The sequence below is a fragment of the Lepisosteus oculatus genome, chromosome 22, assembly GCF_040954835.1.
Source record: "Lepisosteus oculatus isolate fLepOcu1 chromosome 22, fLepOcu1.hap2, whole genome shotgun sequence".
Taxonomy (NCBI): domain Eukaryota; kingdom Metazoa; phylum Chordata; class Actinopteri; order Semionotiformes; family Lepisosteidae; genus Lepisosteus; species Lepisosteus oculatus.
Window position 1 is genome coordinate 2,113,417 of NC_090717.1, and position 12,126 is coordinate 2,125,542.

Consider the following 12,126-nt stretch of genomic DNA (forward strand, 5'->3'; position numbering starts at 1 on the left):
CTCATAAGGAGAACAGACGCTCTCTTTACTCAAGAATGGTTTTCCTGCGCTTGGCACCTAATAATCCGAAATACTGTAGCTCGCTTGGGTGGTGGAAATTCACTGAACAGTAGATCTCAACGAGTCTCGTGGACCACGGAAGATTTAAAGCTAAAAGGAAATAAGTATAAGTGTCTAGAATTTTGCGTAAATTTAGAATCAGAAATCAAACAAAAAAAAAGTTTAATATACAGTAGCAAGTGATTAACGCTGTATAATCAAGACAACTCACTGGAGCTCGGGGGCAAACAGTTCTAGATGCTCGGTTTAAAAATAAATCAAGCCCTGTAGTTTTCACACTACAGATAAAAGGCGGGGTGTATTCATTCTGTTAGTACTGCAATCACCACTGATATGAAACATTTTCTCTTGATGCAGTTCCTACCTTTTTCTCAGTGGAGGACAGACTCTCCCCCACACCGTCTTCAGCACAGCCTCCCTGAGAGCGGGGCTCCCCCAGATGTACAGTCCGGGGGTACAGGTTGAAGTGAATCTTAAAATCACACTAAAGGGGTCGCTGGCGTTGTTTGTGAACACAGATGTTGACCCAGTCATTCGAACCACGATAACGTAGTAAAAGGCAGGACTCCAGAGCCCCAGGAAGCAGACTACCACCACGATGATGAGTCTCAGGGACTCTTTCTTGCTGTCTCTCTCTGGACCCGGCGGCTCCCGAGCAATCTGGTATTTAGCGATGAGGTACAGTTTCACGGTCATCAGCACTTTCGCGATTATTATTGCCTGGAACAACAGAGTGCCGTAAGCGCTCAATTTTGCTGCAGTGTCAACGGTGAGGAGGTTCTGAACCGTTAATATTAAGTAAGTGTAAAACCAGCAGAAAACGCAAACTCCTATAACTACAGTTCTAGTTACAAAACGATTGTAAATATAAGGATAAGCTACCGCAAAGAATCGGTCCACCTGTGAAAACAAGATGGTCCAAATGTTGACACCCAGTAGCGAAGGCACTATGTAATAGGTACCGTTCTTTGACGGATAGCCTTCACGCACATCAAACAGACCGATGTAGTAACCACCTACCCCTGACAGTGTGTCACTTATACTGGTGTTCAGCATGAAAATAAACCTGTTTTGATTTCGAAGTGGCTTTGTACAAATAATGCCCAAAAGAACCGAGCCAGCCATGAGAACAGAACTAGTGGCAGTTAGTAGATTGATTATAAAAATGAAATAATCTGCAGCTTCATTAAAGTCCACCGCTAACGGCACAGTGAGGTTCAGAGAGATCATCGCTTGGTGAAATGATTATCTGGCGATGCTGCTGTTGAGTTTTAATAGACGAACAAAACAAAGGAGATGTCACGTGTTACCTCAGCCAACGCATGTCTGGGGCTTCGGGACTCCTGGGAATAATTAACTTGAGATCCCGATCTGTCTCGCAGCCGATGTGCTTGCGTGTGCAGAAGGTGCCTCCTTTTCCTTTTCCATGGTTTCAACCTGAACAGATCCGGCGGTTCACAAGGAATGACGCCATGTAAGAACCAGATGCTTTGCGAATGCTTAATGGGAATTTAAGTACATTGAGTTTTGGTTTAGGCCGATTGGTAAATAGGCAGCTTGCTGAACCTCCCATTAAGACAGAGGAGTTAACCAAGGGGTAAACTACACGGGCGGAGATGGGGTGAATGTGGGATAAAGCGAAAGGAGATGTGTTTGAGCGCTGAGTTACATATAAGACTTATACGTTTAAGCGACGTCAGCAGCTATATCACCTTGCAGCTCTCAAGACAGAGTGATACTAAGCAGCGTTTAGCCTGGTCAGTACCTGGATGAGAGACTCCTGGGAAGCTATGGTTGCTGCTGGAAGAGGTGTTAGTGGGACCAGCGGAGGGCGCCGTGTATCTATCAATATCTATAATATTGTAGTGGGCGCCGTGTTTCGGATGAGACGTTAAACCGAGGTCCTGACTCTCAGTGGTCATTAAAGACCTCGATAAGAGTAGGGAGTTATCCCAGTGTCCACGCCAAATTCTCCCTCTCGGCCTTTACTGTGCCCTCCAAATTGTCCCCATGTATGATTGGCTTGCACTTGCACTGCGATGGACTGGCGCCCCCTCCAGGGGGTACCCTGCCTTGCGCTCGTTGCTTGCCGGGTAGGCTCCGGCTTCCCGAGACACCGTATGGTGTAAAACGTTTTGGCAAATGACAAGACAGGAAGAACTAAGGTTGCTGCTGGAAGAGGTGTTATTGGGGCCAGCAGGGGGCGCTCACCCTGCGGTTTGTGTGTCATTATGCCTCAGTATAGTGACGGGGACACTATACTGTAAAACAGGCGCCGTCCTTCGGATGAGACATAAAACCAAGGTCCTGACTCTCTGTGGTCATTAAGAATCCCAGGGCGTTTCTCGAAAAGAGTAGGGGTGTGACCCCGGCATCCTGGCCAAATTTCCCATTGGCCCTTACCAGTCACGGCCTCCTAATAATCATCATCTATGAATTGGCTTCATTACTCTGCTCTCCTCGCCACTGAGAGCTGGTGTGTGGCGCTCTGTGGCTGCCGTCGCATCATCCAGGTGGGGCTGCACTGATGCTGGTGGAGGGGATCCCCATTACTTGTAAAGCGCTTTAAGTGGAGTGTCCAGAAAAGCGCTATATAAGTGTAACCAATTATTATTATAGTTTGCATTTTGTCAAACTGCATCGAACAGTGTCCTTACCTGAGGTGGTAGTTTATAACAATGTCAGAATGAGCGAATGAACATGTGCTGAAGTTAGAAAGCTGAAATCAGTGTCCCTCTGTACAGAAGACTCTTTCAACACACAGTGTATTTCTATAGTGTGTAATTGGTGACGAAGCGAGGACAGCGGAGGCTGCTCAGACATACAAATGAAAGGATCACGCTGATAAAATAATAAATACAAGACGAACTCATCTCTGAACACACCGAATGGCTTCCTCTCGAATGTAAAACTTTCTCTGAATCCACAAAAAAGGTTAAATACTCTAGAGTGTTTTCTTACGTGTTATATTTTATTTAATCGCGATTCCAATGATATAATAATGTATTTCAGGTGAGAATCCTGTGGAATGACCGTTTATAGACAGAAGATGGCGCCATAATCCTTCATTCCGAGTGAAGAGGTTTTTCTCTCAAGGATTCGGACAGCTGGACCCGAGCTGCTCAAATACACGAGGGACTGGAAATTATTTACCAGCAGCCTCAACTCTCGATTCCTCTTTTCTGGACAAGCCCAGGGGACAGTAGGTTTGAAGTCATATTGTGGAACAGCCTCAGGCAGAGGATTAGTTACTGGGAAAGAGGCTTTATTTTAAAAAACAGAACAAGTCTTTAGATTAGCACAATTGTCCAGATTTTATTGAATATATTTGCTTGCTTTATTACTGTAATTCCGTTTTGTGCCACATGGTTTAGAGCTGTGACTCTTACAAGGAATAAATATCTTTCTGTTAACAGACTTAAAAAGAAGTTCTTTATTAGTGGTGCTGTTCACATACATTATGGTGCTGCTATGTGCTGTGAAGGGAGAAATGGCAAATGATTTATCAACTGCATTCTCATGTAGCACCATACAAAACAGAGCATTCTCCAGGTACTTTACAGGCATTATACAATATCAAACAGGACAGTATGCAGAGTAAACAAGAAAAATGGATATATTTTACGTGAACAATTAAAGGAAGAAACAGATTGATAATTTCATCTGAGAAACGGGTCACTACAAAAACAGTAAAACAATCTAAAATGTTTCTCTGGAAATGTTTCAGTTTTACTCAGTTTAAGAGAGGCTGTATGCTTAGTGTTGGAGAAGATGACGTAAAAACCGTGTACCAGGTGTGTCAGACTCGAATCCCAGAGGGCCTGAGAGCCTGCTGCTTTTTGCTCCAACCTGAGTAATCAATTAACAGATTATCCTCATTATCTTCCTCATTAGACATGTGGGATGTTCCAGAGGTCTTTAGCAGTTCGTTATTCAAAACATTCACTTAATTAAAGGTGCATCTTGTTATGAAGCACTATGGAGCCGGTTTCGACAACGGTTAAGCAGTTAATTAAATAATCGGACCAACTATGTAACAGAGACTAGAAGGCCAAATTCGTTGCAATTGATCCTAAAGTAACGTTTTACTGTAGCACGGAGCCAAAGAGTTTTCTTTCTGCTATTAGAAACAAATTAATCAAGCGAATAATATCTTAAATCGTGTATGTAACCAGGGATCTTCCAATACTGAACTGTATTGGAAGAGGTTATCGGGCTCCAGAGAAAATAAACACCGTGGATTTTTTTTTTATTTCTCTGAGACTGAAGTTAAGTCTTACCTCAGATCTGCAGTTTTGCTCTTCGTTTGACTCGCGTTAAGCTTTTGAAATTATTTACCTATTTAAAAGTTCCGTCCATAAATTACCTACTGTTAAGTCGGCACACGGCGCCAGTTTGTGTTTGCAACGCTGTCGTGCTTACGTTTTGGTTACTCTGGTGCTGTGTGCCGATATAACACCTGCATTATTTTAAGTTCCCTTCAGTATCTAAATTTGCGGCCGGATCAATACGAAATGAACAGCCTCGCTTGGTCAATCAGCTACAGGGAGTGTGAAGAGCGGAGCACGGAGGCGATACTAAGAAAAAAGACGAGAACAAGCAGTGTTGGCAATCATCATGAAAACGGATGCTCTTGATTGTGTTGTATGGACTTCTATAAGCCCGTTGGGTGGGGTTCATTTCCAGTTTCGCTCAGGTGTTGCGTTGGTTTGCAGCCTAAGGACAGCTTTAAAAAATACTGTTCTATGTGTTTGAAGCTTTAGGGGCACACGAGAACTGTATGGCTTCCTTTAATGAAGAGACTTTAGTGGAAAGGTGCTTTGCTGATACAACAGGCACGTCGGAAAGCTTTTCTCCCTGTCGTTTTTTTTTAAATATAATTACATATACAAACTCCTAATGTGTCTATAATCTCAGGAGTTCTGGGGGGCCAGGTAATTGAGGTAAAGAGCCCTATTGTAGACACCCGGCCCTCCAGGTCTGGGGGTGGGGGGACCGTGGTTGCTTATTATTGTTAGACATAATTTAGTAAATGTTAAGAGTTTTGTGTTTGTAAAAAATAATTATGATTTTCAGATACGAGAGGGTAAAAGGTCGTCGTGACGACACAGGAATTATAAGAGAAATTTCGGCAAGCTGCTGAGGGAGAGAAGCCATTAACCGAACTGGGGGCTTAAGAACTGCCGGTTAATTCACCGGTGTTCCCCCTCCTCATGGGATAGTCTGTTTCTCATCTCCTGACTTCGCTGCGGTTGGAATCTCTTCTGTATTGTTGCTGTTACTCTTAAGAGCTTGAAGAGATCCCCTTTTTTCCGTAAAATGGACAAAAATCTACGGTTTTATAATTCACCGGCATTCCTTTGAACTTGAACTTGAACTTTATTGCCATATGTAACCGGTACTGGTACAATGGAATTACAGAAAGTCTCTCAATTGTAAAACAAGTGTAAAAACACAAAGTGCAGACAGTGCATCAAGACAATATACAAACAGACAGTAGACAATGTACAAGTAAACATGTAGACAGTTTGAATGTAAACAATACAGACGTGTAAACAATGACTGGAGATGTGCAATAGATAAGAAATCATAATGAGGTAGATGGTGATGGTGTAGGTGTGGTCCGAGGGGGATGGCTAAATGTTTTCGCCAATCTCACTGCTTGTGGGTAGAAGCTATTGAAGAATCTGGTGGTAAGTGTCCGTATGCTCTTATATCTCTTGCCTGAGGGCAGTGGGGTGAAGAGCTCATGCTCGGGGTGGTGACTGTCCTCTGTGATGGCCAGAATTCTACCACGGCAGCGGTCCTCATAGAGCTGTTTAATCAGCCGATGATCTTCTGGGCCATATTGACCATTCTCTGCAGTGCCTTTCTTTCTCGCGAAGAGGTGTTGCCATACCACACGGTGATCCCGTTGGTGAGGATGCTCTCGATGGTGCAGCGGTAGAAGTTCACCAACACATGTATTGGCAACCCCCATCGCTTGAGGCACCTCAAGAAATAAAGGCGTTTTAAAACTCCTGCAGCTTCATTGAAGTCCACCGCTAACGGCACAGTGAGGTTCAGAGAAATCATCGCTTGGTAAAATGAGTATCTGGTGATGCTGGTCTTACGTTTTAATATCCTGTGGAACTGCCTACGTATGAACACAAGATGGCGACATAACCTTTTATACCGTGTGCATTAATCTCCGTGCAGTTGCCCCCCCTACAGACAGCACAAACGATGAAACCCACCTCATTTGTTAGTGGTACGTCTGTGCCGTTGAAAGTAGCGTTTGTGCTACTATTGTTCCCGAGATATAGCGCCTTGTTTTTCAGGTGATCACGTGATTTTGCACGGTGACTTTGATCTCCAGTGACCCAGTCTGCCGAGTTCAAGCGCTCGGTTACTGGCGCTAGAGTAACAATTCTGCAACTTTGCTCCTCTCTTTGCCCTGGTGAAGGTACGGCGGTGGATTTTGCATTTAATATCATTATCTTCTATGAGTTTGTGTGAACAGGAAAACTAAATTTGTCTCCAATATCATACCCGAATCAGAGTTGCGATTGTAACCTTAAAAAGCGAACATTAGCAAGCAATTGTATGCTCTTACAAAGAGGCTTTAAACACGTCTTAATACCTCGTAGCGGTGTCCGTTTTTAAAAATCTGAAGAAGTAATCAGTTTCGCATTGTCTCCTTCTTAAATAAACATAGGCATCAAGAGACATGTGAAGATTCGACCTGTCTGTCGAGCCACGTATTTAAAAATACTTGAATTTGCAACTTTCTGAACCACTGTTGCTCTTTTTTATGCTGAGCACATTCGCCAACGTGAAAAGGAACCAGGACTGCAGGACTATTTTTTTTAAAGGGGCACTATGTACAAAGTTTACACTGTTCATTACACATCCGAGAAACAAGAGTCTACCATCTCATACGTGCAGAACGCGGCAACATTGGACAATATATATATATTTTTATTTATGATAAATGGGTGCCCTGTGATACTTCGGGGGGGAAAACCCTTCAGTTACTAAATGAAGGTATTAGGTGAAATGAATGAAAATTTCAAATGTAATTTCATTTTTTACATCTGGAAAATCACAATGTGTGAGACGCCATTCTCCCACTGTAAAATACGTTTTCAGAACCAACTGCTTTTTCCAAGAATTTGTAATTTTTCAACTGTTACAAATTGCTATTGTTGTCGTCGTGAAATGATTAAGTTCTGACAAAGAGTAAGACGTTAGACAACGTACTGTATATGCTTAGAGTGTTAAAGGACACATCATTTAACATTTACGTTCGTTAAGACTCCCTCCCTGACACCGTGTGTCGTTCCTTCTGCTAAACTGAGAAAACAAAGGAATTAAAGTTAAAAGAACAGACTGACTCTGAACTGTGAGACTCCAGACAGAAATGACACTCCTGATGACAGAAAAGGTACGAGATAGGCAAAATTAAAATGAAAGTGTATTAATGGTGTACAATTTTTGTTAAATTCGCTTTTAGTATCATAGAGGGTCGTTGGTTCATTGTTACGAAACGTTTTTCCATGTGATTCCGCTCTTCATGAGACACCTTAAGAACATAAATGATAAAAACCGCACCCCAAATCCATCTGATTTATAACGCATGAAAGTTTATTTTCGAAGAATAATTTTTAAAAAACATTGATGAAAAAAAGTTTCTCGCTGTGTTGTCTAATATTCTTGCAAAAAATGAATTTTAAACCGCAGAAAAATTCTGAACAAAATAATTAAACGTACTGAGGTTTCACAGGGTGCGCAACTCTACGACGTTGTTCAGTTATGGCGCCGATTTCGTTTTCAGTTTCCCTTCGTCATGTTCGGGAATTCTTCAGATTTTTTTGTCTTTTTGAGTCCGGGCCGGTCCTGGAAAACAGAAACGATTTTTACGCATAACATTTGAAGCCTTCATCTTGTATCCAGATTATGAGGTTTCAGGTGGCGTTTCAACAGCAGGTTGGCGGACGGGATGATTCAGGTGATGTTCTGTGCGCACTCCGTTTCAGAAGGTGCATATCTGAATGCTTATTAATTTTCCTACAGATGAAAGATGGTTTTTTTCCCCCGTGTTTGGAAACCATCTTTCTTGTTTCAAGTTTGATTCTCAAAGGAAGGGAGTCTCCGAGGCGGCTGACCTCTCATACTGATGGGGGGGAAAAGAAACGTTACATTTTCTGGAATGAGAATACTATAGTTATAGCTTTTGTATTTTACAAAAAGTTGTCAATTTGTTTTAAGCCCTGTGACCAGCAATACAGCTTGTGCAGTGAGGCATTGCAACTTGCCAATCACATGAAAGCTCGTTAGGTGCACTTTTACCCAACGAGGTCCAGGTGGAGCGATGCCTGATCAGGTCACCTTTTAAAAGGCCTTAATTTAAAGCTTAGGTCGCTGCAATAAAAAGCCCACACTTCGTCAGTTTTCTGTGCATTCCAGAATGCTTCGAATGTCACCAGAAGCAAAGGAGAGGGCCATTGGCATGCTGCAGGCAGGCATGTCATGTGCCAGCGTTGCCAGACACTATGGAGTGAGCCTCTCCACTGTGGTCTGACTGCAGAGAAGGTTTCAGCAGACCGGCAGGACAGATGACCGTCCAAGATCCGGTTGCCCTCGAGTGACCACACCAGAGCAGGACTGACACATCAGACTGGTCCACCTGAGAGATCGTTTCAGATCTGCCACCCGTCCTGCTGCTGAAATTGCCAGCAGACACAATGCCCACATCAGTGACAGGACACTGAGGCTCCATGCTGCTGGCCTTTGAGCAATGTGACCTGTCAGAGGCCCTCTGCTCACACCTCCTAGACGTCACCCCGACTGGCTCAGGCCAGACAGAGGCTGCGATGGACTCGTCAGCAGTGGCTTCAGGTCCTCTTCACCGATGAGTCACTCTTCAGCCTGTTCCACACAGACGGGAGGGCCAGAGTGCGGAGGAGGAGGTGTTGCGTTTCTTTTTTCCATCAGTATATTTTACTCATTATGTAGTTTATTTACCTAGTATTTTAGTTTTTTCTTTGGTTGTAGTTCGACTCAACAAAAGATGTCTTGCCTGAAGACCGTCAGGAAGGGGGAGTATATGAGTGTGTGAAAGACAGTAAAGGTGTCTGTGTGTGTTCTGAATCCTATTTTATTCACCTTATGAGGGTACTCATCATGTTATCTCTCACTGTTTAGTATCAACAACAAGATCACTGTCTGGCGTTTGAGGAAGAGATGGGCTCTCTGCTACTGCTGGAGCTGAAAGCGATTTCTTGTCAGAAGAGGTGAATACTTTGTCTGAGGTGAACCGCCTGGTGCTCAACCTTTTTACCGGAGCCAGTTTGTAAGAGTTCATAGCCCTTTATAGACTGTGTGTTGATGAACTTCTCTTCATCAGTGCATAACTGCCGTCCAGTTCATTTATAAAACTTGTGGAAATTTATAGTGGACCTTTAAGGTCTGTCCTCTTCGGTTATAATTCAGAGAGTCGTCTCTGTTCAGGTTGTTTTAAGGACTGTTTCCGTGAGAATGTGTGTCATTAAGCCCGCTGAGATTTTAAATGAGAAGCTGAAGCTGAACGAGTATTTTAAGAGTCCCTGCTACCCGGGAGCTCCTGGGAGCAATTAACACGCTGCCTCTTTCCCTACAGACTGGCTCGCCTTGTCTCTGAGCAGCGTCGGGTTTTCAAGCAGAACGTTATTAAACTGCCTTTTTTATTTGTAAACGAACAGGTGGATTATCTTAGGGATAACATTATGAGCTTTACCTAAAAGTTAGTGAAGTTTATAAATAGACGTATATACCTGCCATATCAACTCGATTACTAAAATATTTGTGCTCCATTAAAGAAAGCGAGATCATAATCATAAAACTGTCGGTTGTGCAAAACTCCACACACATATGAAAAGGGATGTTTCGAATATATTACTCGATTACATTCATGTGTTATAATATTATACGAATTACAATTCAGAAGGATTCGCTTACTACAAGAAGATACCATAATTCTGAACACGTCACTCTTTCATGAAATGTCAAGAAACTTTTTAAAACTCTCCTTTTAGTTCAGATTTTCTAAGGTTTATGTGACGCATCATTTACCTCATGTAGACAATGCGTGGACGCGATAAATCAGGGAGACAGATTGACAGTTAAAGGCGTAGATTTTAAATCAAGGAGTGTTATATTAAAATTATACACGGCTCTTTTAAGACCTCCTTTAGAATATGACGCACAGTTTTGGTCTCTTTACAGAAATCAAATTGTCGCCAGGGAATCAGACCTGAGGAGGGTATATACCGAGATAAGGGTATAAATATGTTTTTAATTTCATTTACTATCATAATAGCAACCCGTCAAGTCTACGGCGACTGGATCCTACTGCATTACTAAACTAATATTTCCATATCCTACTTTTGAAAACCTACTATAAAGGAAGAAGGCAGGATTTAAGGATTAGGATGTCGGATATTACATCCTAAAATGATCTAAAACGACATTTTCCGCCAAAATGTCCTGTTCGCTCCCTAAACGATTAAAAATAATGAAAACAAAAATACAGGAGAGCTAGTCGACTCAAACCCATCTCTCTTCTTTTGCTATCGAACATCTTGATTATTAGTGTCATTAATATGTTCCCCAAAACACTAGTAACAATTTGACCACATTGTGGTTTAATAATAATAATAATAATAATAATAATATAATATTTAGTTCAAAGCCGACTTCAAAAATCTGCTGAAATATGAGTATGGTTCTAAGAGAAAGTCGATGAATAAAGAGTTTCCACATGAAATGTTCACTTTGATAAGACCTATTGGGGAAAAATGACCAAAGTTTTTTTACAAAACTGCTCATCTTTTTACACTGACTGGCTAAACGCGGTTTCAAAACATTTCCTCACTAGTTCCTCACACCCTCATACACCAAATGGGGAGCAACCGGACATGATTACAAAACGTTCGGGTGACTAAACGGGGAAGACTGGCATATCAGGGTCTTGTCATTTGTTACTCTTTATTCTGTTAAAAACACATGTTATGAGAGCAATTCTGGAGTCAATTACGGAACAGAAAAATCTTCTTTGTGTGAGATCTCAAAGAGCAAAGTAGATCGAAAAATAAATTAATATTGAATACAACTGAGAATTTAGTTCTCACAATTTGCTGTTCGAAGGCACAGTTGTTTGATACAGTTCTTACCTTTTTCTCACTACCGGACGGACTCTCCCCCACGCCGTCTTCAGCACAGCCTCCCTGAGAGCGGGGCTCCCCCAGATGTACAGTCCGGGGTTACAGGTTGAAGTCAATCTTATCATCATGCTAAAAGGGTCTGTGGAGCAATTTGTAAACAAGTATCTAGACCCGGTCAGCTGAAGCACGATAATATAGTAAAAGCGAGGAGTCCAGAGCGCCAGGAAGCAGACTACCACCACGATGATGAGTCTCAGGGACTCTTTCTTGCTGTCTCTCTCTGGACCGGGCGGCTCGCGAGCAATCTGGTATTTAGCGATGAGGTACAGTTTCACATTCAACAGCACTTTCATGATTATTATTGCCTGGAGCGACAAGGTGCCGTAAGCGCTCATTTTTGCAGCTACATCGACAGTAACGAGGTTCTGTACCGTTATTAAGAAATAAGTATGAAACCAGCAGAAAACACAAACTCCTATAACTGCAGTTCTAGTTATATAACGATTGTAAGCATAAGGATAAACTACTGCAAGGAATCGATCCACCTGTGCAGATATGATGGTCAGAACATTGACTCCCAGTAGCGAAGGCACTATGTAATAGGTGCCGTTTCTGGAAGGAAAACCCTCCTGAACATCAAACAGTCCGATGTAGTAACCACCTACCCCAGACAGAGTGTCGCTTATGCTGGTGTTCAGCATGAAAATAAACCTGTTTTGTCCACGGAGTGACTTTTTACAAATAATACCCAACACAACCGAACCAGCCAAGAGAACCGAACTTGTACCAATTAGAAGGTTGATTATAAAAATGAAATAATCTTCAGCTTTATTGAAGTCCACCGCTAACGGCACAGTGAGGTTCAGAGAAATCATCGCGTGGT

At 42.4% G+C, this 12,126-nt stretch overlaps 1 protein-coding gene across 1 annotated transcript; it reads right to left on the reverse strand.

Moving 5' to 3' along the window:
- Positions 1-420: 420 nt before the first annotated feature.
- LOC107079705 (G-protein coupled receptor 183-like) lies at positions 421-11,638 on the reverse strand. Its single transcript, XM_015365859.2, has 3 exons — positions 11,449-11,638; positions 3,949-4,005; positions 421-1,271 (listed from the first exon to the last, which is right to left on the reverse strand). The coding sequence occupies exons 1-3, from the start codon at positions 11,636-11,638 to the stop codon at positions 421-423; spliced, it is 1,098 nt and encodes a 365-aa protein (XP_015221345.2).
- Positions 11,639-12,126: the final 488 nt, after the last annotated feature.

Coding starts and splice junctions, on each gene's coding strand:
- LOC107079705 (XM_015365859.2), bottom strand. CDS start 11,638: ATGAGCGCTTACGGCACCTTGTCGCTCCAGGCAATAATAATCATGAAA. Junction 4,006..11,448: donor CCTGGCGCTCTGGACTCCTC/GCTTTTACTATA, acceptor CCTTTAATTAAG/TGAATGTTTTGAATAACGAA. Junction 1,272..3,948: donor AACATCCCACATGTCTAATG/AGGAAGATAATG, acceptor CTCTGAACCTCA/CTGTGCCGTTAGCGGTGGAC.